We start from the raw sequence: 22,849 nt of genomic DNA, 5'->3' as shown, positions 1-22,849 counted from the left end.
GAATGACATCATTTCCTTTTGGCTACTAGATAAATGCTGTAATGCCAAAGTTTCTCTTGGCTTGAGTGTCCATTGGAAGGAGGAAAAAAATGACAAAACAATAATGATGATGATTATACCTTTACAGCTGGGACTTGGGCGCTGTCATATTGCTACACTATGAGCAAATTCATTGGTAATCATAGACAGATGTTTAATAAAACTTTGGACACATGCTCTGTGGTTTGTGGCCTATTGTAGGAAGGTTCCGATATAAGTCTTAAAAAGTACTCAAATGTAACATAAAGCATCACGTGTGTTATATTTTGAGTTATTAGCCAACCTGTGAAAGTTTTCTGAAAATGTATATGTTCAGCACAAGAAAATGGAAGCAACACAGACATAAGGGTTGAAACTCCCTAGACACACAATCATTGTGTTGTCGGCCAGATCGACCCATATGACATTGAACATTTTTCATAAATCCTAGCCTTCCAATTCCGATTTCTTTCTCATGAGAACAGTATGACTCAAATGTGAATTCACATCATTATCATCACAATGTATTCAACTCATCACAAATAGCTTTTGCACAAATGGTTACATGAGCTCATGGCAGAATCTGGGAATTTTTTGTTTTAAATATTTGTTAAATAGGCAAATTCCCACAAAACAAGACTTGCGAATTTTGTGCATTAACCCTGAATAGGACACTCATTAAAATTTGAGGGAATTACAGCAAATTACATAGGTATTTACTGCCTCATGGGAGAATCCTAAAAGAGAAACCAATAAGGTGAGAAGTATCATAAGATGAGTTGTAAAAATATTAACATTCTCAAATGATCCAGGCCTGTTCCCCAATTCTTGACAAAAATCAGCCGGGTAAGGCTCCAGCTTTCCTGGGACCCTCGGCAGGAAAAGTAGTACTGGATGGATGTGGATGGATGGATGGATGGATGGATGGATGGATGGATGGATGGATGGATGGATGGATGGATGGATGGATGGATGGTAACCATGATGTATTGTTCTTCAAATTGTGAAAAATAATGTTCAGAAAAATATTACTCTATATATTTGTTTAATCTCCTCATGGCCTTCAGATACAGCATCGGAAGAGCATATTAATTCTTGAAAGGCTATAAACCACTACATATGTAAATGGTTTGGGTTATTATTTTCAACATTGTAACTGTTACATTATAGGTTCTGTTATTTTAAATAGTACTTTTGTTTCCTTGTAAAATCAGCATGTCTATGGTTATTGCAGCAAGTGAATTTACAATACTTTCCTTATATTTTTTTATAACTATGTGATCTAATAGTACTAGAGTCTACAAACATACAAAAATATCGACAAACATTTAAAGTTCTATAGTCTATATAGTCAGAAGCAGCTTCTTTTTTCATTGTACTGTAAGTCCCCCTGGATAATAGTTGCGAGTTGAATGTGAGATATATGGATATAAAAAATAAGAGGACACATGGACAGATATTTAAGATACAATTGCCGGGCCAACTGTTTTCATTCAAAAACTGCAGACAGCCAATCCTGTCCAAGCAGTCAATTCAGTTTGCTCCAAGACGATAAAGACGGGCGAGACAAACTGTGGACAACAGCGATTCCTGCTGATCAACCTGCAAAGTAGCAGGCAATGAATATATAGTGCGAAAGAGAGAAAGGCGCGTCTTACTTTACTCCAGGTCTATGCAAATACTTATTAAAATAAAAATAATAACATTTGCATGGAAAAGGTGCATTTCATTAGGATGATAGGATAATATTTAGTAAGAGCAATAAGACCATCAGAATGTGCAAGTGCAAGACAACATGAGAACTCACTGACCCTCAACTTTTTTTGCAAACACGTATTTATTAACGCCAACGATTGTAAATGGAATTCATTGGATTAACGCTGGTTCAAGTGAAGAACAGATTCTCTTAAAATTAGCGAAATCCGTTGGGATTTACAGTATATGTAATAAAATAAACCACGCGTTGACGTTAAATAGATTATTAACGCCTCTTGAATGAACAGATCATCCCTGACGGGGACTAAAATTAAAATCGCAATGAATGAAACAATCAACATCATGCAACTTTGAATGATTCAATATTGGTCCAAATACAAATCGGAAACTCACACAGTGATCACCTCCTTTATCACTTGTAAAATGAAATGAGTCCAAAACATTTCAACATTTTACCACTTTAATAAATCAACTCGCAGTCAGGGATTTGTTTTTTACATTAAATTTGCTGTTGAAATAATCTTGTAAAAATAGTCAAATGCTGCTCCCTACTGTCGGCGAAACCATAACACTGCTTTTGAGTGTTTCCATTATTCCAAAACGTTTCCTGCGACAGCCTTCACGGCTATGATTACGAAGTAACTTGAAGCTAATTAAAGATTCAATTTAAACATTCATGAAAAAGAATGGCCAAGAAAACAGACTTTACAGCTGTGCAAAATTCTGCTCCAGGTGAGGCTCGAACTCACAACCTCGGCATTGCTCTACAATGTACTGTCATATAAGTACCGCGCGCTAACCGATTGCGCCACTGGAGCTCGGCTAAAACCGCTAGCAGATACGTTTATAACTAATAACACAGATGGCCACCTGTGCTTTAATGGTGTTGTGTTTTGCTACGCCATGAACGCGGTGAAACAGACCAAATGCCGACCTAATAGGGTCGGCAGCGTTTAAAAAACAAAGATCTTTACGTTTTTGTCGTTAACGTGTGTCTAACCGGAACTATCGTTGGGCTGTGACGTAGTTTGTTTCACATAACGTTTGTTTCCGGGTTCAAACTGCGTTTGACAGGCTTTTGTTTTTTTGATGCGTTACAGCCAGGACTACGTTGCATTATGTTTTACCAAATGTATTTTTTTATAAAGTCCAATTGTACACTCAAAACGCGTAGTTTTGTATTGCATTACTAAACGAATCGATTACGTTAAATTATGAATTACCAAATTTATTTTTTATTTTTATTTTTTAATGAAGTCCAATTATGTGCACTTAAAACGCAAATAGGTAGTTTCGCATCGCAGTACTAAAAGATTCGAGATCACTATATTTTGGGCATGCACCTATAAATCTATCACCGAAAAAAAATAAAAGCGCGATCCCACAAATACCAGGGGGAGAATCGGTTAACAAATAGGCTTTTTAACATTAAATAGGAATGTGGAAAACAAAGGGGGGGGGGGGGGGGGGGGGGTATTTGTTTCCTTCCCAAACTACACCGCGTCAATAACACACCAATTAAAAGTAGGAGCAAAAAAAAGAAAGATGTTCTTTCCTCCGTTAGGTACGTGTTTTAGCTTGCTTCTTGAACGTCACATAGCAACGTTCCATGTGATTTGTGATGACGTAACGAATAAAAGTTTCAATTTTAAAATACAAATTATAGATCAACAAATGGCTGACTGTGATTCAGGACAATGGTTTGAAAATACAACGTTCACACTAGTATAGAACATATTACGATCGAGAAAATATTTTACTTGACTTCCCATTGAATGAATCAAGGACAGATTTAAATACAATTATCAACATTTTAATGATTCAAGGACACTTAATGTTTTAATTATGCATTTATGGTTGATATTTTATAGTATACAGAGATGTAATAAAGTAAAAAAAAAAAAAGAATTGGACGTTAAAATGCAAAGACATAAACATATAGTTTCCACAGAGGTGACTATTGTGACTCGTTATGCAATGTCACACAAGTTTGACATAATGGTGACACAAAGGCCATATAGTACTAGGCAGGGATCTGAGAACAAAAGTCCGATCTGGTGGCTTCCTTGGGTTCCTCGTTACAGTTGGATGTGAGAATGGAGCAGGCAGCACAACTGCAGTTTAAAGCCACAGGGTACTTGACTATGGGGTCCACACCTGGGAGGCAGTCAGACAGCTCAAACAGTTGGTGGCGCACACCCTCATACATACACACTTGAGGCTCTTCACTGGGGAAGCCATAAAAGTTTGGGTACTGCATGGATGAGACCAAATACAACATTGTCACTTTATGCAGTTGTCATTGGATAGAAACATTTGAGAACATTACCTCAGTGGCACAGTATCCAGAACAAATGGTTGTCTCTACAAGGTGACATGAGAAACATCCTTCCTTCTCCAGGCTGACATTTTGTTTGGTCAGGTGACATCCTGGCAGCCCATTAGATGCTAAACATGATGGCAACACAATTACACAATAACGTAACAATACTTGCACAGCACCACCGAGAGCTATTTTAGGTGTACTGAGTACGTAATTTATCTGCATCTATTTAACTTATTTCCATTTTTAAACCATAAGTATATTTGTTTTAAGGTAATTACTGAATAAAAATCAAACCCCTGTGTGAGCAATTAAACATATACTGTGTAATGTTAATTTGAGACTGAATCCCAGGCCAGTAAATGATGAAAAAGTTGGACCCACCAAGAAAAAAAATAACAGGTAAGTAGTAAGTACTCTTGGTCTACCGAACACAATGACACAATACAATACAACATACTACGTAAATCCACATGACACACAACAAGACAACACCTGCTGGGTGCATCCACCAACCATAGGCAGCTAAAATCAAGGTCAGCATCTGAAGTGCCATTTTCCACAGACCTACAACAGCAAACAAGATCACATTGTGGAAACACAATACAACACAATAATCCATCCACACTCCACAATGTATCCTAATCAAGGCCACAGGTGAACAGGAGCCATATGGCAGCTAACTTTGAGTAAGAAGTGGGACCACCCAGGATTGACGGACACTAAATTTGACAGTAAATTTGATAATCACACTTAACCTGTCGCACGATGCTTACTGAAAAGTTTCACTGAAAGTCAGTGATGGCTATGTAGAAAAAAAAAAAAATCTTTTCCAAGCATTATGATCACGTAGATATACTGTAATTGACATGCATTTGCACAAAGCATGAAATAAGCATGGCTTACCTGTGTGTGTCCTGTGCATTTGGTAGTAACTTCATTTTTATAAGCTCTGGGGGTCCAAAGCACCTGCCTTTTTGCCTTGGCTTGTTGCCCTTTTGATGTGTTTTGTGTGTGTGTGTGTGTTTGTGTGTGTGTGTGTGTGTGTGTGTGTGTGTGTGCTTGACTGCAAGCGCGCACATGCATATGTGTGCGCATGCACGTATGTATACAGACACAAGACTATTTTTTCATCGGAAAAGGGAGCCAGAATCGTGATATTCAAATGGGAGTATGTGTGCACCTCAGGGTATGTGAAGGCGCTTTTGAATGTATGTGAAATTTTAACAGGTATCAACAAATCCAATTTAGTGCTTTTCGATGCCGGGACAGGAATAGTACATCTTTTCATATTGAGAAAAATGTATTTGCAACAAGAAGCACCTTATTTTTAATGACAAATCACACTGATGATGTTACACGATCCATTGTCTGGAGTTGCTGACTAAAATACACCTACTTTAGAAATATTTCTACAAATAGTTGCAAAATGTAATAAATCAAACAGGTGGCATAGCACTGTTTTCATTTATTTTATTTTTTATTCAAATTTTGCACTGGTGAGAGAATACTTGATTGAAAAAAAGTTTCACAGAGGGTACATCAATGAAATAAGGTTGACAACCACTTTTCTAGAATACTGTAAGTTTGAGCAACGTATTAACAGTTCAAGGGGTATTTGGTATTAGATATGCAAGTAAAACAAAGTGCTTGGGGAGCTGCTTTTGGGATGATGGTAAGTGTATTACCATCACTTATTTTATCATTTAAAAAAAAACACAGACTTACCATACTTGACTGTATAGCAATTGACCTCTAGACAGGGCATCATCTCTATTAATTAAATACATAATGTACTGAATGTTTAATTTCACTCTGTGAGGAAGAGATGGTTGGAGGGGTGTGTGTGTGTGTGTGTGTGGGGGGGGGGGGGGGGTGCCTTTCTAGAAAACTGTTATAAAAAAATGAATTCACTGTTAGGGGACTCCAAACTCATGCATATTGTCAATGTGTATTTTGAGCAGCTGTCATATCATTAAAAAAAATCTTCTTTTTCAGAAATCAGGGTTCCGGTGTGTTCATACTTTACGATTATAATGTATTTCTCTTCTGCCATGGTTCCTAATTTAAATAACGCTTTTCAGAAAGAAGCACTCATTATCATGAGAACAAGAAAGGTCAGTCTACTCTTGAGTGTGATTTATTTACCTGATAGTCTCTGCGCAGATGGAAACATAGATTTGCTTTCATTGATTAGAAAACGATTTCCTTCTTTGGGATTTAATGTGGATTACAGTAATGGGATGGGTGGAGTATGTGTAATCACTTAATTCCTTTTCTTTCATGCATCAGTTGATATGTTTTTCCACTTTCCGTCTCACAGTTGTGTCTCCGTTTGACTCCTTCTCCACTGTCTTCCATTTTGTCATCCAACACTAGATCTTTTCCATCCATAGATAAATCCTTTTAGCCCCCATTTTGTGGGGCCACAGAAAAAGCTTGACCCCCTCTGTGGCTTCACTTAGTACTCTCACTTTTTTACTACAAAGCCACATTGCTTTAACACATGCTCAGTGTACAGTAGTTTGGCATTATCTTGCTGAAATAAATAAAGAAGACCCAGAAAATACATTACTTGGAGGGCAGTGTGGAGGGCCATTTCCAGCCATTTTCTAGAGCCGCTTATCCTCACAAGGGTCGCAGGCTTGCTGGTGCCTATCCCAGCTGGCTTTGGGCAGTAGGCAGAAGACACACCCTGAACTGGTTGGCAGCCAATTGCCAGCACAAAAATAACAAACAACCACTCACGCACCCAATCACACCTAGGGACAATTTAGTATGTCCAATTCACCTGCCATTCATGTTTTTGGAATGTGGGAGGAAGCTGGAGTGCCAGGAGAGAATCCGTGCAGGCTCGGGGAGAAATGCAAATCCCACACAGAAAGGCCTGAGCCAGGTGGATTTGAACTTGGGTCCTTTTAACTGTGAGGCCTCCCTGTAGTGCTATTCGCTGTGCCACCATGCCACCGAATGTGTGTACTTTTTTGCATGTGCCAGTGGGAGCTTTAGGGGCATTACAGTAAATGCAGCAATACCCACTCCTCCTCTGACTGTCGGTAGCTATAAAAGACATGGCAACCTCTCCGTAGGAGTACCACCTTCCAGGTAATATAATTTAATGACAACTAGACCTACGATTATATTTAAAACATACTGTTGGTTGATAAGAAAACATTTATTTGCAAGGTTTTAAAATTTATAATAATTTAATTTATTCTTTATTAATGAAAAACGGCCTAAATCTTACATATTGTCACTCAAAGTACTTTCCACAGTAAAGTACATGTGCATTGCGGCAAGACGAAGAAACCACACGTTGCTGTTATATTGTACATCTTTACTCTTCGCATGCCATCACAAAACTGTACAACATTGTCCAAATCATCAAATACAAAGCCACAAGGTTCAAAGGTCAAAAGTTCATTTCAACTTGCCTATTGGGTGAGAGACATAGTCCTAATGCCTGCCACAGCAAATAAATTATAATTGGCACATTGATTATTTTATTTCCTATTAAATATGAATTTTATGGTTACCGATCATTCTAACCAGGAAGTAAAATGGCCATAGATGATGTGGCATCTTGCAGCTCGAGCGATGGGCCACGCCCCATGAAGCCATCCATCATCCTGACCGCTCGTCCTCACAGGCTCGCGGCTGATTAAGACTATTCCAATAGCATGAATGAATGGGCCAAAAAAAGGCATTTTACTGACATCAAAATGCAAAGCAGTGTCGATACCCCGCTTTCACAAACACGCGTTCCTTCTGTCAAATCAGTCCACGTAAGAAACTAGTATTCATATCAATAGTTCTGCCCGGGGATGAATTTGTTACTACTGATGCTAATTGATGATTGATGATGGCTGTGTGCTCCCAAACATACATTTTGGCCACCTCAGCATTTCTACAGTAAAACGTTGTAGCTAAAAAAAAAAAATGGAACACTGCTGTTTACTTGGCCGACTTGGTGCAAAATCTCTCCTCCTCAGCCCCGGAATAAAAAAACAAAAACTAATAGACGTGGATAAGGTCGCCCTGTATTTTCTCTTGCACAGGTGGTGCAGGCAGTTGCGAATTGCACCTGTCTCACTCTTGCAGTTATAGACGAACTTCATCATCAACATCATTGAAGGAAAATAATACTTTGGGGAGTGTTTAGGTTGACAAATAAACATTGGAACATGATTGAAAGCTCTAAAAGGTTGACTTTTCATGTTATGCCTGTATGTTATTAAATGTTATGCATTTAAAGGTCTTTTGTTGTCACCCCCCCCAAAAAAAAAACAAAAAAAAAAACCATACATTTAAAACGGTTAAAACATTTAACCCTGTTTTGACGCCCACGGAATAGTTTGGCTCTGTTATTGTGTCAGGTAGCGTAAACAACAACGATGCTGAGCGGCGGGCCTCGTGGTCACGTGATCTACTAGCCCAACCGACGTTACAGCGCGCTGCATTGCAAGCCGACGTAATCCCCACAAACGCCTGCAGAGTTGTAGTTTCCAATAAAAGGTCCCTTACAGCGCTCGAGCGCGTGTTTAGCAAATAGCCTTGAGGAATTCGTATTACTTTTGGAAAATTTAGTTTTGCAAGATCGTGATCCCTTCATTGATCTCAAACGGAAATGATAACTTCTAAGGAGTGATCCTGGTTCAATGGGAAGGTTTTGAAGTGTTCTCTTTGAAGTGACCATTGTTGTAATCAGGTCGGGGCTGTTATTATTTCTTCTTGCTGACCTTCTTAGTTATCCACAGCTTCGCAGCAGGAATAGAGCACGTCTAATCTGAGTGTCATGAAAGAAATGTCAAGGTAAGTTACATTAGTAAGTGTTTATCCCAGCAGTGAGCAAATTTATTGCGTTTAAGAGCAATAAAGAATAGGCTAAAAGCTAGCATTAGCATAGCTAACTGTCATAACAAGGCCTGTAGCCACCGATTGTTGGCTAGGCCGTTACGTGCTTGTTTGCCTTACTATTGTTCAAGTGTGGCCACACGGTGAAGCGATTTTACTTGAAACTGTGCTCGGACTAAATGTCAACCACGAGAGTCAATTTGAATGTAATTAACAAATCATTTCCACCGTAACAGGAAGCTAACGTTTACGGTGAAGCTAAATTAGCCCGCTCGCGTCTCCAACCTGTTAGCAAGCTCTACGCTAATGCTCGCTCGCTTCTTAAAAGCGAATGCAACATTGTAACGTTGGCGTTTTATACATCTATGGAACGCGTGATGTTGGCATGTATTGTTAAGGAAAGTACACAATCGGTTCTTGGCGTTAATAGTTGCGTCGCCGTAAATTGTTCTGCAACTTGGCGAAACTGCCAATGACCAACATGTTTTTAAAGAACGGGTAACCTGCGCGCATATCATGCTTTGCTAGTTCATGGGAGTGCTAGTAAATGTATTGATTCTGCTCACTTCTAAGTGTCATGTAGGCTTCATAAAAAGTTTTGTGATTATAGGTTCATAGCAATTCTAAATGACACATTTGTATCGGCAGGACTTGTATCAAATTTTCAAGTACGTCGGCACGTATGAAAAGTACATCTTGGAATTAAATGAGACATTCTTAACATTCGCTGTCAGTGTTTATTATTAATAGTGAAAATTAATATTCTTTGTTTCCTGATACTTTGAAGTAATATGCATGGAGGGCAGCAGCCTCAAAAACACTACGGCATTACATCTGCAATTAGCCTTGCACCCCCAAGAGACATAGACCACCAGTATACAAAGAAGCTATGCGATGCTATGAAACCATTTGGAGTTTTTGAAGATGAAGAGGAATTAAATCATAGGTAAGTGTGTTTGTGATTTATTTCCATTTCGTTTTTATTAGTGGTTGTGTTATAACTACAGCTTGTTTTTGTGGTGGTTTAATTAATTTAAGTACAGTGGGTGGGGATAATTGGATCTAAAATATTTTATACAATGTTGCTCTGTCTTAATTCTTTTTCTTCTTTTTTTCCAGACTTGCTGTTCTGGGAAAATTGAATAACTTTGTAAAAGAATGGATTGCAGAAATCAGTGAATTAAAGGTAGGTTAGATGACTAAAGAAGTGACGTGACCAGGCATAATAGATCCGTTAGTTTGTGCAATGTGTGTGGTTTTGCAACTATTTTTTTTATGACTTGCCAACGTTTTGCGGATGTTATTCGTTGTGTGATGGGGTTCTATAGCTTGATCCGACAGCACGGGCGCTTTCAGCCGATCAAAATGCCAGCACATGATCTTTCACAAGAAAAGTGGCAAAATAAATGAAAGAAACATATGATAAATTAACAGAATTATGGCATGACCAGTAGTTTTTGTTTGCTGTGTTCTCTCTTTGTTATCCACCAACAGAGAAATAAGATTACGGAGGCCAGGGCAAGCAGAATTTTTCCATGACCATGCACTATGTTTGGGGTTCAATAAAAGAATACTTGTATACTATAATAGGTGACATAACTCATTCACTCCCAAGTTTTTTTGCGGGAGCAACCCCCTTCACTCCCAGCCATTTTACTGGATATTGAATATTCTTGCAAGGCCCACAGAACATTATATTCCATTGCTATATAATCATGACACCCACCCAAAAAACATTAGACTGTCTTTTATCAGCAGAAAAAGAGTCAAAAAAGTTTTTGCTGTTTTAGCAATCGGCATTTGAAAGTATCTAAGTTTTGTCAAAATTTGCATTTCAGTTGAAACATAAAACGCAGAAAAATCTCACTTCGATTTGACTGAAATGACTTTTTTTCTGTGACATCTCATACATACAAATATTGTTTTCCTTCTACTAAATAGCATAAACAATACTACAATAGGGGTTTTTGATAGCAAAATTATTTATTTGTACGTAACACAAAACTTTTGCTCTGACTTGCAGCCACAGCCCCCTCCACATCTGAATTTTCCTCCTCCACCGAATGAGCCTGTAATTTATGGGAAAATGCGCAATTACCACAACATGTTGTTATAGTTGCTACGGTGTGGCTTTTTCCCATCACACACATTACATTTTCAACTTTGTTGTAAATGATTGGTCTTTGATTGTTCGAGCTAGCACTTAACCTCCTCGTTCGGGATCATCCGAGGACGTCTCTCAGCTGCTGTTGGTGGTATTGCTAGATTGTTCTGGTTTTCAACAATCAAACTAGTACAACAGATCAGGATCCGTCTCCCCTCTGTCATCCTCTTCGTCGGCATCAGGGTCTTTATTGCAAATTTTTTAAAACACATTTTTACACGAGCTTGGTAGTGAATGAGTGAAAATCATTTTTCTGATAAGAATATAATCTTTTTGTTGCCTCATTCGGGACCAGCTGCATGTATGTGTGGGAGGGTCAATGCACGTGTGGGATGGTCAATCACCAGCTGTAATTTCCGATGCACTTAAGTCTAGTTCATTGGCTTCGTTTGGTTTAATGGTAGGCTTAAGAAACGCCAAGAAACTCTTTGAAATTAAATCCTGTGGTTTTTCCAACAGAACCTTCCACCCTCAGCTATAAGCAGTGTCGGAGGGAAGATATTTACATTTGGTTCATACCGTCTTGGAGTGCATACAAAAGGTATGTCAAGTCACGCACATTTTAATGCGCACAGTCGTCACTTTTTTCTCTGTCTGTTTTGGAGAGTAAACATGTATGTGGTCATCATTAGCTCTTTATGAATAGACAAATGCACTACTGGTTGCTTATTTTAAGCAACACCGACAAAAGAAAATGCGTTAAAAAGCCATTGGCATTTGTAATAACCAAGTGAATAATGATTCAGCCTATATAATTGAGGATGTCAAAGATTTTTCTTAATTAAAAAAAACACTGATCACCCTACCATTTGAAATAAGTTGCAGATCAAATAATACTGCAGTTTACTGATTCATTTAAGTACTACTGGTTAACAACATTATCTTATTGTAAGGTTCAAATAAAAACTATTTTTCATCATTTACATTGCCCATCCCTTTTTAATTCACTTGTCATAATTTCTTTAAACATTTGTTGTTCTAACAATTGCTGTGTTTTATATTTTGTTTAAGAAATTGGTGTGTTTCAATGTGGGAAAATGTTTAAAATAGCCAAATATTTAACATAATTGTGTAGTTTTACTTTAAATAACATAGTCGGGCCAGGAAATTTGGTTTATCATACCATCAGAATGTGATATTGGCCCATGGCTATTACATCATATTAACACATAAATCATAACTGGCACTAATCAAAGAATGGTGCTCTTTGCAGGAGCTGATATTGATGCCTTGTGTGTGGCTCCTCGTCATGTAGAAAGGAGTGACTTTTTTCAGTCATTCTTTGAGAAATGCAAACAACATGAAGAGATCAAGGACCTGAGGGTAAGTTCTGTATCTGTAGTTCTGTATTTTCTCATCGTGTTAGAAATGTAATGTCAGTGGGCCCAAATTCCACTACTTCATAACATCATTTAGGCTAACCCTCTTGTTTGTTCGTTATATATTTCGCTGCATCATTTATCCATTCATCCATCGAGTTGCCTAGCCACTTATTGTCACAGGGGTCTATGCCAGTTGTCCTCAGGCAGTAGGCAGCCTACACCCTAAACTGGCTGCCAGCCAGTCAAAGGAGGGTTACCGGACAGGACTCGCATGGGCATGGGGAGAGCATTTAGACTCCATGCAGGAGGGCAGTAGCCTAACCACAAGACCCCTGATCATTTTTCAATATAGGACCATAATTTAGAAAGGAGGAAACTACAACCTTTGATAAACAATATGTTGTGACTGGTGTAAATTTTTCAAATTCACAGGGAAAAAACATGTCCCTGAAGTTTATATTTTAACAAAACTGTAAGAGCAGCCTCCTTTGCTGCATATAGGATATGCCTAAAGTTAATTTTAAAGTGTATCTTTAATGTTTTGTTTGTAATCTTGGCTTTCTTGTCATATTTTTGAAGGCTGTCGAGGATGCGTTTGTTCCTGTTATAAAATTCAAATTTGATGGAATAGAGGTAAGTTATTCAAAGACTAGCAAAAACCATATTAGGACAAAACTGTGTTGCTTATGGAATATTGAATGGTTTTGTGCAATGCGTGAATACCTTTTCATGTTTTTACTCTTCTCCTTTTCTTACAAGATTGACCTGCTTTTCGCCAGACTGGCGTTACAATCCATTCCCGACAACCTAGACCTCAGAGGGGATTCCATTCTAAGAAATCTAGACATCCGTTGCATTCGAAGTCTTAATGGTAAACCGTATGAATATGCATCGATGACATTTGCCTTACATACATACATACATACATACATACATACAAAGTTAACATATCACTGTATTTCTTTGCTCCTCCGTAAATCTCTCTTTATTCCTCTTTCTCTCCGTTTTCTCTCTGAATGTGATTACAGGCTGTCGAGTGACTGATGAAATTTTGTACTTAGTGCCAAACAAAGAAAACTTCAGGCTGACGTTGAGAGCCATCAAACTTTGGGCAAAGCGTAAGTATTGATTGTCTGGTTGATTGTGTCATACTTAGTTGTATGCCATTTTTTTGCCCTATGTACTCCATTGGATGCCGTATAAACATGTTAGCATAGAGTTTCTGTTTATTGTAGAGCTGACCACTTGACTGTGGTATTGTTCATAATTTTAATTTACAATTGGTACAACAGGTCGCGGGATCTATTCCAACATGTTGGGCTTTCTGGGTGGAGTGTCTTGGGCCATGCTTGTGGCAAGGACTTGCCAACTATACCCTAATGCTGTTGCTGCCACACTCGTCCACAAATTCTTCCTGGTATTCTCCAAATGGTGAGATTATTGTTGTTTACCTTTGAATACAGTTGTTTCATAAAACACAACTGAACCAAAAGTACCAGTCCTTTTCTCTCTCTCTCTCTCTCGCTCTCTCTCTGTCTCTATGTCTCTGTGTCTCTCTGTCTCTGTGTCTGTCTGTCTCTGTCCGATCTCTGTCTGTGTAGCAAACTTTACTTTCTTTGTTTGATGGCAGCATTTTACAGCTACTTATGCAGTTACTTTACTGATTTTACATATACAGCTTAATAAGTATAATGTTTCAATATGAATATACAGTATATGTTTGTTTTGTCGTTGTTGTTTTACAGGGAGTGGCCAAACCCTGTGCTTTTGAAACAACCTGAGGACAGTAATTTGAATCTACCTGTATGGGATCCTAGAGTGAGTATAATCATTGACTGGTGTTGCCACTTGTTATATTGCATTACAATGAAATATGATCTGTGTTTTAAGATTTAAACCTGGAGTATGTAATTTTGTTGGTTATTTAAAATCAAAGAAAAAACACCCAAAGCCACGACTAGAGGAGATAATTATCTGCTTCCCTGACATCTTGCTGTAGTTGTCATTTTTTTGTTTTATGTTAGCATTTGACACAAAATCATGTACATTGAAAAATATCAACAAAATTGGACTGATAAGAAAAGGAAGCATCAAATACATTTAAATTGGTCTGATTACTGGAGAAATGAGAAAATGTAATATGTTGGTTAATTATATGTGTTTTACTAAATAGTGGGTAGGTCAAATGATCGACTGAAGTTGGCTCCACTGTCATGTTCCTATTTAAATCAGATCTGCTTTCTGCCAAAAAAGATACAATTGCGCACTCTGGCCTGGAGATGGTAATATTGCGGCAGTTTTGCACTGGTGCAGGTGATGGTTTACATTTAAACTCAGGTTTTCAACTTGCTCCCAATTTCACTAATTTAGAATCGTTTTGGTTTCATAATTTGCAGTACCCAAAATAAATCAAACTTATATTTACTTTCTTTTTAAATTCATTGTATTGATAGTTTAGTAAGGATGGCTATTCCATTACCCTTCAACATGTGGATTCATTAGCGTACTGTTCTGCGCACATTAGTAAAATGAGGAACTAGATTAGCGAACTGTATACAGTATTTCTTTCTCATTCCCTGGCTACAGAAGGGTACTCTACTAATGACAACAAATATGGGTAATTCTGCAAATTATGGTCAGACATTTGTGTAAATGAAAATTTGAACTGTACTGTCTTGGGCTGTGAAATGACAGCTGTTTTGTTTTTGTCACCAGACAAACATAAAACAAATTGCATATACTATTGTGCTTGATTATAACCCCAACCAACCACCTTTCCTACCCTCCCCAATTCACTTGTTAATTACCTAATTTATTTTTTTAGGTGAACCCATCTGACAGATATCACCTGATGCCCATCATCACCCCAGCCTATCCCCAGCAAAACTCCACGTACAATGTCTCCACATCAACACGCACCATTATGAGCGAGGAGTTTAAATATGGTACGGCCAGTGGAAATTAATCCATAACAAGATGTTATTTTTATTTTGTTTTAATAGATTAGTTGTTTCATCTTGGTTTGGCATTTGTTTTCGATATGACCAGGTCTCAGCGTCACAGATGAGATCCTTCAGGGAAAAGCTGAATGGCCAAAGCTCTTTGAGCCCCCTAATTTTTTCCAGAAATACAAGTAAGTGTTGATTGAGGCCTAGGTTTCTCAATAAAATCACATTGCAGTTGCATTCAAGTAATTCTTCAATTTTCATTGTGGGGAAAATATCAAAATCTGTTTTGCTCTTTGTAATGTGTAAGCCGTTTAAACATAGCAATGAGGCATTTTTCAATTTTTTTGTTTAAACCCTACGTCTTGTAATTTTTTCTGCAGGCATTACATCGTGCTGACAGCCAGTGCATCCACAGAAGAAAATCATTTAGAATGGTGAGTGCCTTTTGAGCATGTCCATAAGTGTTACTATGACATAAAAACTCTAGTGTGCGATTTTACAAATTGAACATGGACATTCTAAGGCTTTGTTCACAATGCAACCTGAAATGGCCCGATTTATTTTTATTTTTTTTCCTCCCCGAGGGGTGCTATGGGACCTATATCTAATCTTTTAATGGCAGTGGGAACAATACGGATCTTTTTTTTTGTGTGTGTTTTGTTTTGTTTCCGTCCAATGTGACCCAGGCCGTGCAGGTATGTTCAGTGCTCTTGTTTGCCTGGGTCCCTGCGTCTTATATGTGTAATTTTTGCCAGGGATGCATACTTTCAAATCAACGTGTGTCCACCGGACGTAACTTTTTTTTTATCGGGGAGTGCTAAAAAAATTGTTTCTCATAAAAATAGGATTAAAATAAAAACATCGATACACTTCCTGTCCGCTTCTGTGTTATTTGTTGTTGTTGTTGTTGTTGTTTTTTAATTGGGGCATCTACATCGTAGACGTGCTGTGCAATGACGTCACCTCGCAGCCCAATCTGGAAAGTCATGTATGGCGGCACAGCGCACAAAAACAAACAATAGAGGAAAATTCAACTGCCCCGTCCTAATTAAAAGCAGTTCTGTTACAGTTCTGCTTTCCTACTAAATCGATCAACAACAGCAGGACCTATTCAGCAAAATAAAATAGAACACAACAAAATAAAACACAAAACAGTAAAAATCCAAATTATTATACACACACATTATTCACATTCGATATAAATAAATATGATCCAATTATGACTGATAATGCTCTTGGTATGCTCAGAGATGAACTGACAAGTTTCATGATTTGCACTTACAATTTAGTTTTTATTTAGTGTTTATTTTTATGTCTTGTTTGTCATAAATGTTCTGAGATTTTTTTTTTTCATATGGACAACGGGTTTCACTTATTTTGTATTATTTGTCTTGATATTTTACTTTTTTGTTTTATTTTATTCTTCTCTCTCCCCTGCAGGATTGGACTTGTTGAGTCAAAGATTCGAGTTTTGGTGGGAAATCTGGAGAGGAATGAGTATATTACTTTAGCACATGTCAATCCCCAGTCATTCCCTGGGTCCAAAGAGAACCGCAATGAGTGAGTTTGTTTTTTTTTTTCTTTTTTTTTTTCTTTATACCTCAGTTTCCCCAGCTCTCTTTCCCAAGTAGCAACAACCTTACAAAGTTATTTCAAGTCACTCACCTTCGTCACTGACACATCTTCAATTTGCCTATTATTCATTCTATTAGTTCCCTATGCGGTCAAATGAAAGAAGCCTCCAAATATGATCCTAGATCCTCAAAGTGCGGAGGAAAGAAGACACAAACTTCATATTCTTTAATTTGTTATTAAAAGGCCCTAATAGAATAAACCTCAGGTAAATTGAATATGTGTCAAAGGGGAGGTTCTGGGGTTTTGTGTGAATTCACATCAGTTACATAATGATCAGTTACACAATTTTGATATCAATAAAAACAACCACTTGCCTCACTAAAATGTAAAGAGTCGGTCAAATGAAGTCTTAATTGTCAACAAATGTCTTGCAGGAATGACTTTGTGTCCATGTGGTTCATTGGGATCATTTTCAAGAAAGTGGAGAATGCGGAGAGCGTAAACATTGATCTTACATATGATATCCAGTCATTCACAGACACTGGTTGGTAGTCTCAATGTATTTATTTGCTTCATCCCCTTGCACTTTTCTTTGATATCCATCACTGTTCACCGTAAATGTGCATGGCAATGACGAAACCTAAAATCACAATGGATGTTGTTATTCAAATCTCACTATAAATAAAAAAAAAAAATGCACTCCCGCGAAAGGTACTCGCCCCACTGATTTTGTCTATGTGCCTTTTTATTCCATTTAAACTCTGCCAGTTATGTCATGCAAGTTTTCTCACTGATGACTCAGACTGCCAGGGACCGAGCCGAAAGTCAAGCAACGTCACACTTGAATGTTTCTAATCATCAAACTAATTTTACCGTCTCATAATGACACCCCATGTAAATAGGACCCCCTGATCCTTTTTTTTTTTTTTTTTTATGAACAAATATGTTGGTAATTAGGTCTGTGTCTAGACAATAAAATTCAACTGTTTTCCCTAAACGCTTTCACATGTTGACTCATCATAACAAAGGGCTTAATTATTAGAAGATTGTCCCCACCCTCGACGTCATTCTGAAAAACTAAACGACTCCTGTTTTTATCACTTGGGTTTTGTGTAATATTAAAATTGGCTTGATGTCCTGAAACATTAAAGTGTGATTTAAAAAAAAAAAAAAAAATCGAACCGAGCCGAAGGGGCAAATATCTTTTCACTACTTTATATGAAACCTAGCCTTATCTGTACGCTTCCGAAAGGATTAGTTTTAAAACATTTTCACTTTCCCAAATAGTTTGAAAACATCAATTAGCCTTCACATGACCTAAATGCTGTCCCTGTTATCGCCAGTGTACAGACAAGCTAACAACATGAACACGCTAAAAGATGGGATGAAGATTGAAGCGACTCATGTGAAAAAGAAGCAGCTTCATCAATACCTTCCTGCTGAGTTAGTGCAGAAGAAGAAGAGAGTGAGCCATTTTTTTAGAGAGAGTCTATTTTTCACTTTTGCTTGCTGACTTATTGCCTCTTTCAGAGCATCGCGGAATTGAATCGCAGCTCAAATGGAGGAAGCTCGAAGAGGATCTCTTTGGACAGCAGTCACCTGGACAGCTCAAGAGACACAGATTCGGGGACTCCTTTCAGCTCCCCCACCAGCAAACCCTCAAAGCCTACCTCTGACGTTGATGACGGGTAAAAACCCTCTTTGGAGTTTATGTAAAATCTCGTTAATTTCTTGACTTCAACATAACTTGTCACTGAAACGTCACTGGTGTACTTTTTTCCTCAGTAGTGTCAGCCCTCCTAAGCAGCTTTTTCTTGAGGTTTCCCCTGCTGCAAGCTCAGCATCGACAGCTAAAGAGCAGGCCTTGTCCGTCCCTGTCTTTGGTTCTAGTGAGTCTTAAGAGTTCTCTTTAAATATACTTTACTTGCGGGTAAAAAAAAAAAAAAAAAGATCAGAGTCCCCGTGTCTAAATAAACCTGTGTGGCTGTGTTCCTCATGCAGAGCCAGCAGACAAAGCAAAGGCCCCCGTTCCTCCAGTAAGTAGCTCTGTCTCCACAGCACCTAGTGGCAGTCCGATCCCCAATGCTGCAAGCAGCCCGAAAGACGACTCGGAAATCCTGGAGGACTCTGTCAATGGAGCTGTCAAGAGACCGCACTCGCCTGTACAAGAAGATATGGCCAAGAGGCACATGGAGGTAAGACGACCTGTGAATGTGTGCTTCCTCAAGATATTTGATGTAAGGAGCTGACCCCTTTTTTTAAATGTTATTTCTTACTTCTGAAGGGAGTTGCACCCAGCGATGATTCTACCTTCAAGGAACCATTTCCACCATCGTCAGACACTCCTCGAGAAAAGGCGAATACGGTAGGGCTTTACTCATGTTTTGCCTTTTATTATTTTCACCGAGCAGACTTACATGTGGTTTTGCCATTTCCCCATTAGACTCCTCTCGCTGAACCAAAGGCTAAGCCCATTCCAACCATAGATACTCCAAGAGCACAGGTGATGCCTGCTTTCTGATGAGTTTAGTTTATAAACAGCAGAGGATTATAGGGTTTAATGTTGTTGTCCCTCCCATCAGAGGCTTCCCAGCATGGAATTGCCTGACGCATCTTCACCACTGCCAGCCAGCAACAGCTGTCGTGTCGTAAAAAATTCCATCAAACTTGCCCTCAACCGCCACAAGTAAGTTTTAGTCTGCTATCCAGGCCCGGCTGTAAAAATACGCGGTGGGTGGGTGGGTAATGTTTGGTTATCCCGCTCCCTTCCTGCTTCACTTATGTCTGCTCTGTTTGTATGATTTGCAGCATCACACCTCCCAAGGCCCCAGTATTTGAGCCCGCCTTGACCCCTGAGGTGCCTCCTGCCAGCCAAGAACGGGGCATGTTCATTCCTGTCATTGGTTCCAGTGAGTTTTTCTTTCATCACTGCTAAACATGAAGATGCAAATATTCATTAATGCCACTTTTGTAATGCCTCACTTTATGTCACCGACATGAGCCCCCTTAGCAGGTATTAGGCCATTAACTGCTTTATTTCAAGGTACCGGGTACTCATGAAGGATGTTGATACCAGCCAGTGATATTTATGGCAAGAAACGGCTTTTATTAAGTTTTCCTTTGTAGTTTGGTAGTTGGTGGTGCACTGTGGCTTTTTGACACAGGTGATACATCAGGTGTGTCGGGAAAATGAAGGGATTTGTTGATGGTTATTTATTGTTTTTTTTGTTTTTGTTTTTTTTACTTTACTTTTACTAACTTATCAAGCATAAATATTTATACTGATATTGAACATCCCAAATTATATATTTTGTTGCCAGTTAAAACATGGGAAGTATTGAAAGATTAATTTACACAGTAGCATAATTCTGTCGCTGTAGGAATAATAGTCAGTCCTTAACTGAGGTAGTTTATACTAAATTTGGCGAGCCCCGGGTAAATCTGGTACTATGCAAATCAACAAGCTTGCTTTTGTGTGTGTGTTTTCCCCCGTAGAACATGTCTCTTCCAAACACTCGAGCCACTCGGTCGGCAGCTCCATCCCCACGCTTGTGAGCCGGGGAGCAGACCCTCTGAACGGCGCGGCCACCAAGCGAGCCCTTTCGCCCTCCCTGGAGGAGCAGGCCAAGAGGCTGAAAGAAACGGAGAAGGCCAGAATCCACATAGCGTGAACTCGCCAGTAGTGTCTGGATTCATGAATGCACACAGGTGGGGGCTTTGTAGACAAGTCAGGTCCGACACACAGGTTGGCTTGACATGTTTAGAGGGGCCAGTTTTGGCTGTCACGTTGAAGGACAGAAGCCTCACCTCCAGATCTCCGGCGGTTACAGAAAAACCAGAAAATAGGCGATTTGGTCAAACGTGAGGTTGTCAGCGCTCAGCAGCCAGAGTGCTTTTTACACAACCAGTCAACTGAGATCTCACATAGCAGCAGTCCTCCCCCCGCCCCTTTTCTTTCTTTTTTTTTTTTTTTTAATGAATGTCTCCCATTTTTCTTCTTACATTTTTGAATTTTGTTTTAAAACAAAAATGCCCAGATTTGTTTATCGACCTTTGCCACACAGCTAATGTTTGGGATGAGAGAAATCAACAGAACAGAAACGTGTACAGTAAATGTTAATGTACATAAAGTCTTTGTCTTTGGGAAAAAAAAAAAGCTAAACTCACTGTCAAGTCTTCTGATGCTTCTATCATAGTTTTATCTAAAGTTGTAAAAAAAAGAAAAAGTTTGAAAAAAAATTTTTTTTTGTGGCTTAAAATTGATTTTGCCCATAATAATATTGATTTTTTTTTTTTTTTTTTTGAGCACAAACACTGTAGTTTAGATAAAGCAGCAATGATGAATTTAGGGTTTGCTTGGATTTGACAAATGCCAACCATAGTTCTTTGGACCACAAGAACCACTGAAAAGGATTCCAGGTTTGTATCTGTCTTTTATGTGTGCGATTGTTGTTTTCCAATAACAGGCCCAGCAGCGCATTTAAAAGTGCTTGTTACAGATGGGAAAATCAAGCCTTTTTTTAAGCAAGGATATTTTTTTTCTAGCTCTGTGAGTAGCCACGTTGTCATTTGCCACAAACTGAACAAAAATCATGAGGGTTTTCTTTCTTTTTTTTTTTTTAACAGTTTGCGTCAACCTGAGTTGATGGTTCACTAAACAAAGCAAAGAGACCGTGTTGCCGCCAAAGCTGCACTGCACTCAGTCAGCATCCCGGCCGGCCATTTGGGCTTTCTCGGAGGGTTACGCGCTCAAGCGCTTCAGAGCGCCCCAATCTCGAGCTACCCTTTGACTTCCCGCCAGAGAAGCAAAGGTTTGTGGTGCTAAGGTGAAAACTGGTTCAAAGCTTTGCAATTTGTTCTGCTAGTTTGAGCGTATGCATGCATGAGGTTGTGTGCGCGCGCATTGCGTACATGCATGCATATATGGTTGTTTTGGAGAAGGACAAAATTCCCTTTGTTTTGGGTAATAACCCTCTGCGCCTCCTGTGGAGGTTTTAAAAGGCATCAGGAGACTCCCCCCAACCCCCTCCATCTGTTTTACAGCCCATCTCACCATCACAATCTGATGTGTGGATTACAGCACATAAAGTGATCACGTGCTGTTGCATTTGGAACCAACAAGGAGCCTTCTTCCACAAAGCAGGTATTGCTTTGATAGGCTCTTTTTCCAACATCAGATTACCTTTCCTCAAAATGTACAGAGAAGTTAACTTTTTTTTCCCCCCAACAAAATATCACGTGCTTCATTAATGGGGGGTTTCTTATAAATTAATTTATATTTGCATATTTGTACCATTTGATCTTTTTTTTTTAATAGCATTCATACTAGGTAGGTATTTTTTGAGCAAAAAAATTACACCAATCTGTTTCAGACAATTGTTTTTGCTGTTGAGAAACATTTAACAAAAAAGGTCATTTAGATGTATGTTTCTAAAATGTATTGAAAGGGTATTTTTGTATGTGTTATGTCATTTAAATGAATCTGTACAACCATTAAACCCCTAAAATCGATACAAGCGTCTCTGTGTGTTTTTTCTTTGTATAACCGTGTTAAACGTTTTGAACATCGTTTTGAAACACAGTTTATTCATATGCAGGTTAATTTCCATCAATTTTATCTATATTTCTTTCCACTAGGAGGCGGTAATGCACACAAAAAAAAGGTTCTAGAATTGATCAAACAAGTAGGCAACTGTAGTGCGGTACTTAATTAGGTCTGATTTCTTACTGTAGTCACACGCTGGCGACATTTTTTTTTTTTAAGAGATTTTTGTTCGAGATTGGCACAGAGGCAGGCCTACAATGAAACTTTAATTGCCCCTCGGGGGAATATGGGCACCACCGTAAAAAAAAAAAAAAAAAAAACGTATTGGGTTGTCTACATTATTAGCCACAATAGGTACTTTTGAGTTTTAAAAATCATAAATGC

The 22,849-nt window shown here is 38.6% G+C and overlaps 2 protein-coding genes, 1 long non-coding RNA gene and 1 other non-coding gene across 6 annotated transcripts in view; 1 reads left to right on the top strand and 3 right to left on the bottom strand.

The window, feature by feature from the left end:
• Nucleotides 1–2,458: 2,458 nt before the first annotated feature.
• On the bottom strand, nucleotides 2,459–2,552 carry trnai-uau (transfer RNA isoleucine (anticodon UAU)). Its single transcript has 2 exons — nucleotides 2,515–2,552; nucleotides 2,459–2,494 (listed from the first exon to the last, which is right to left on the bottom strand). It is a non-coding gene; the product is annotated as a tRNA-Ile (tRNA).
• Nucleotides 2,553–3,531: 979 nt separating this feature from the next.
• LOC148420116 (gonadotropin subunit beta-2-like) lies at nucleotides 3,532–4,987 on the bottom strand. Its single transcript, XM_088420983.1, has 4 exons — nucleotides 4,964–4,987; nucleotides 4,553–4,624; nucleotides 4,064–4,182; nucleotides 3,532–3,988 (listed from the first exon to the last, which is right to left on the bottom strand). Exons 1-4 carry the CDS (start codon nucleotides 4,980–4,982, stop codon nucleotides 3,758–3,760), a joined length of 441 nt encoding a protein of 146 aa, XP_088277109.1. The 5' UTR covers nucleotides 4,983–4,987; the 3' UTR covers nucleotides 3,532–3,757.
• Nucleotides 4,988–8,511: 3,524 nt separating this feature from the next.
• Nucleotides 8,512–22,436, top strand: papolg (poly(A) polymerase gamma). Of its 3 annotated transcripts, none has more exons than XM_088421019.1 (24): nucleotides 8,512–8,869; nucleotides 9,699–9,857; nucleotides 10,031–10,097; nucleotides 11,535–11,616; nucleotides 12,289–12,398; nucleotides 12,977–13,030; nucleotides 13,157–13,268; nucleotides 13,426–13,515; nucleotides 13,690–13,828; nucleotides 14,143–14,215; nucleotides 15,222–15,342; nucleotides 15,446–15,530; nucleotides 15,726–15,779; nucleotides 16,786–16,905; nucleotides 17,355–17,464; nucleotides 18,264–18,385; nucleotides 18,451–18,608; nucleotides 18,709–18,809; nucleotides 18,922–19,115; nucleotides 19,205–19,285; nucleotides 19,364–19,423; nucleotides 19,503–19,606; nucleotides 19,729–19,829; nucleotides 20,416–22,436. In XM_088421019.1, the coding sequence occupies exons 1-24, from the start codon at nucleotides 8,853–8,855 to the stop codon at nucleotides 20,589–20,591; spliced, it is 2,490 nt and encodes an 829-aa protein (XP_088277145.1). In that variant the 5' UTR covers nucleotides 8,512–8,852; the 3' UTR covers nucleotides 20,592–22,436. The 3 variants fall into 3 exon arrangements, with proteins under 3 accessions (XP_088277145.1, XP_088277146.1, XP_088277143.1); XM_088421020.1 differs by having other exon boundaries at nucleotides 18,706–18,809; nucleotides 18,979–19,115; XM_088421017.1 differs by having other exon boundaries at nucleotides 8,513–8,869; nucleotides 18,706–18,809.
• The window catches only part of LOC148420113 (uncharacterized), a 34,218-nt gene continuing 28,900 nt past the window's right edge, over nucleotides 17,532–22,849 (bottom strand). Inside the window, exon 3 of the long non-coding RNA XR_015866365.1 lies at nucleotides 17,532–17,560. This is a non-coding gene — a long non-coding RNA (uncharacterized LOC148420113). The remainder of the gene's footprint in view (nucleotides 17,561–22,849) is intronic.

This window comes from Hippichthys cyanospilos, chromosome 8 (assembly GCF_059441005.1).
Source record: "Hippichthys cyanospilos isolate Australia breed blue-spotted pipefish chromosome 8, RoL_Hcya_1.0, whole genome shotgun sequence".
NCBI lineage: Eukaryota > Metazoa > Chordata > Actinopteri > Syngnathiformes > Syngnathidae > Hippichthys > Hippichthys cyanospilos.
The sequence above is the reverse complement of the archived record's forward strand: the minus strand, read 5'-3'. Positions and strand labels throughout refer to the sequence as shown.

What these genes read in the sequence shown, in the direction of transcription:
- papolg (XM_088421017.1), top strand. An exon ending in AAGAGATCAAGGACCTGAGG is followed by an intron (nt 12,399 to 12,976) that starts GTAAGTTCTGTA and finishes ATATTTTTGAAG; the next exon opens with GCTGTCGAGGATGCGTTTGT. An exon ending in TAGTGCAGAAGAAGAAGAGA is followed by an intron (nt 18,386 to 18,450) that starts GTGAGCCATTTT and finishes TGCCTCTTTCAG; the next exon opens with AGCATCGCGGAATTGAATCG.
- LOC148420116 (XM_088420983.1), bottom strand. An exon ending in TTGGTGGATGCACCCAGCAG is followed by an intron (nt 4,183 to 4,552) that starts GTGTTGTCTTGT and finishes CATCATGTTTAG; the next exon opens with CATCTAATGGGCTGCCAGGA. An exon ending in CTGGATACTGTGCCACTGAG is followed by an intron (nt 3,989 to 4,063) that starts GTAATGTTCTCA and finishes TCATCCATGCAG; the next exon opens with TACCCAAACTTTTATGGCTT.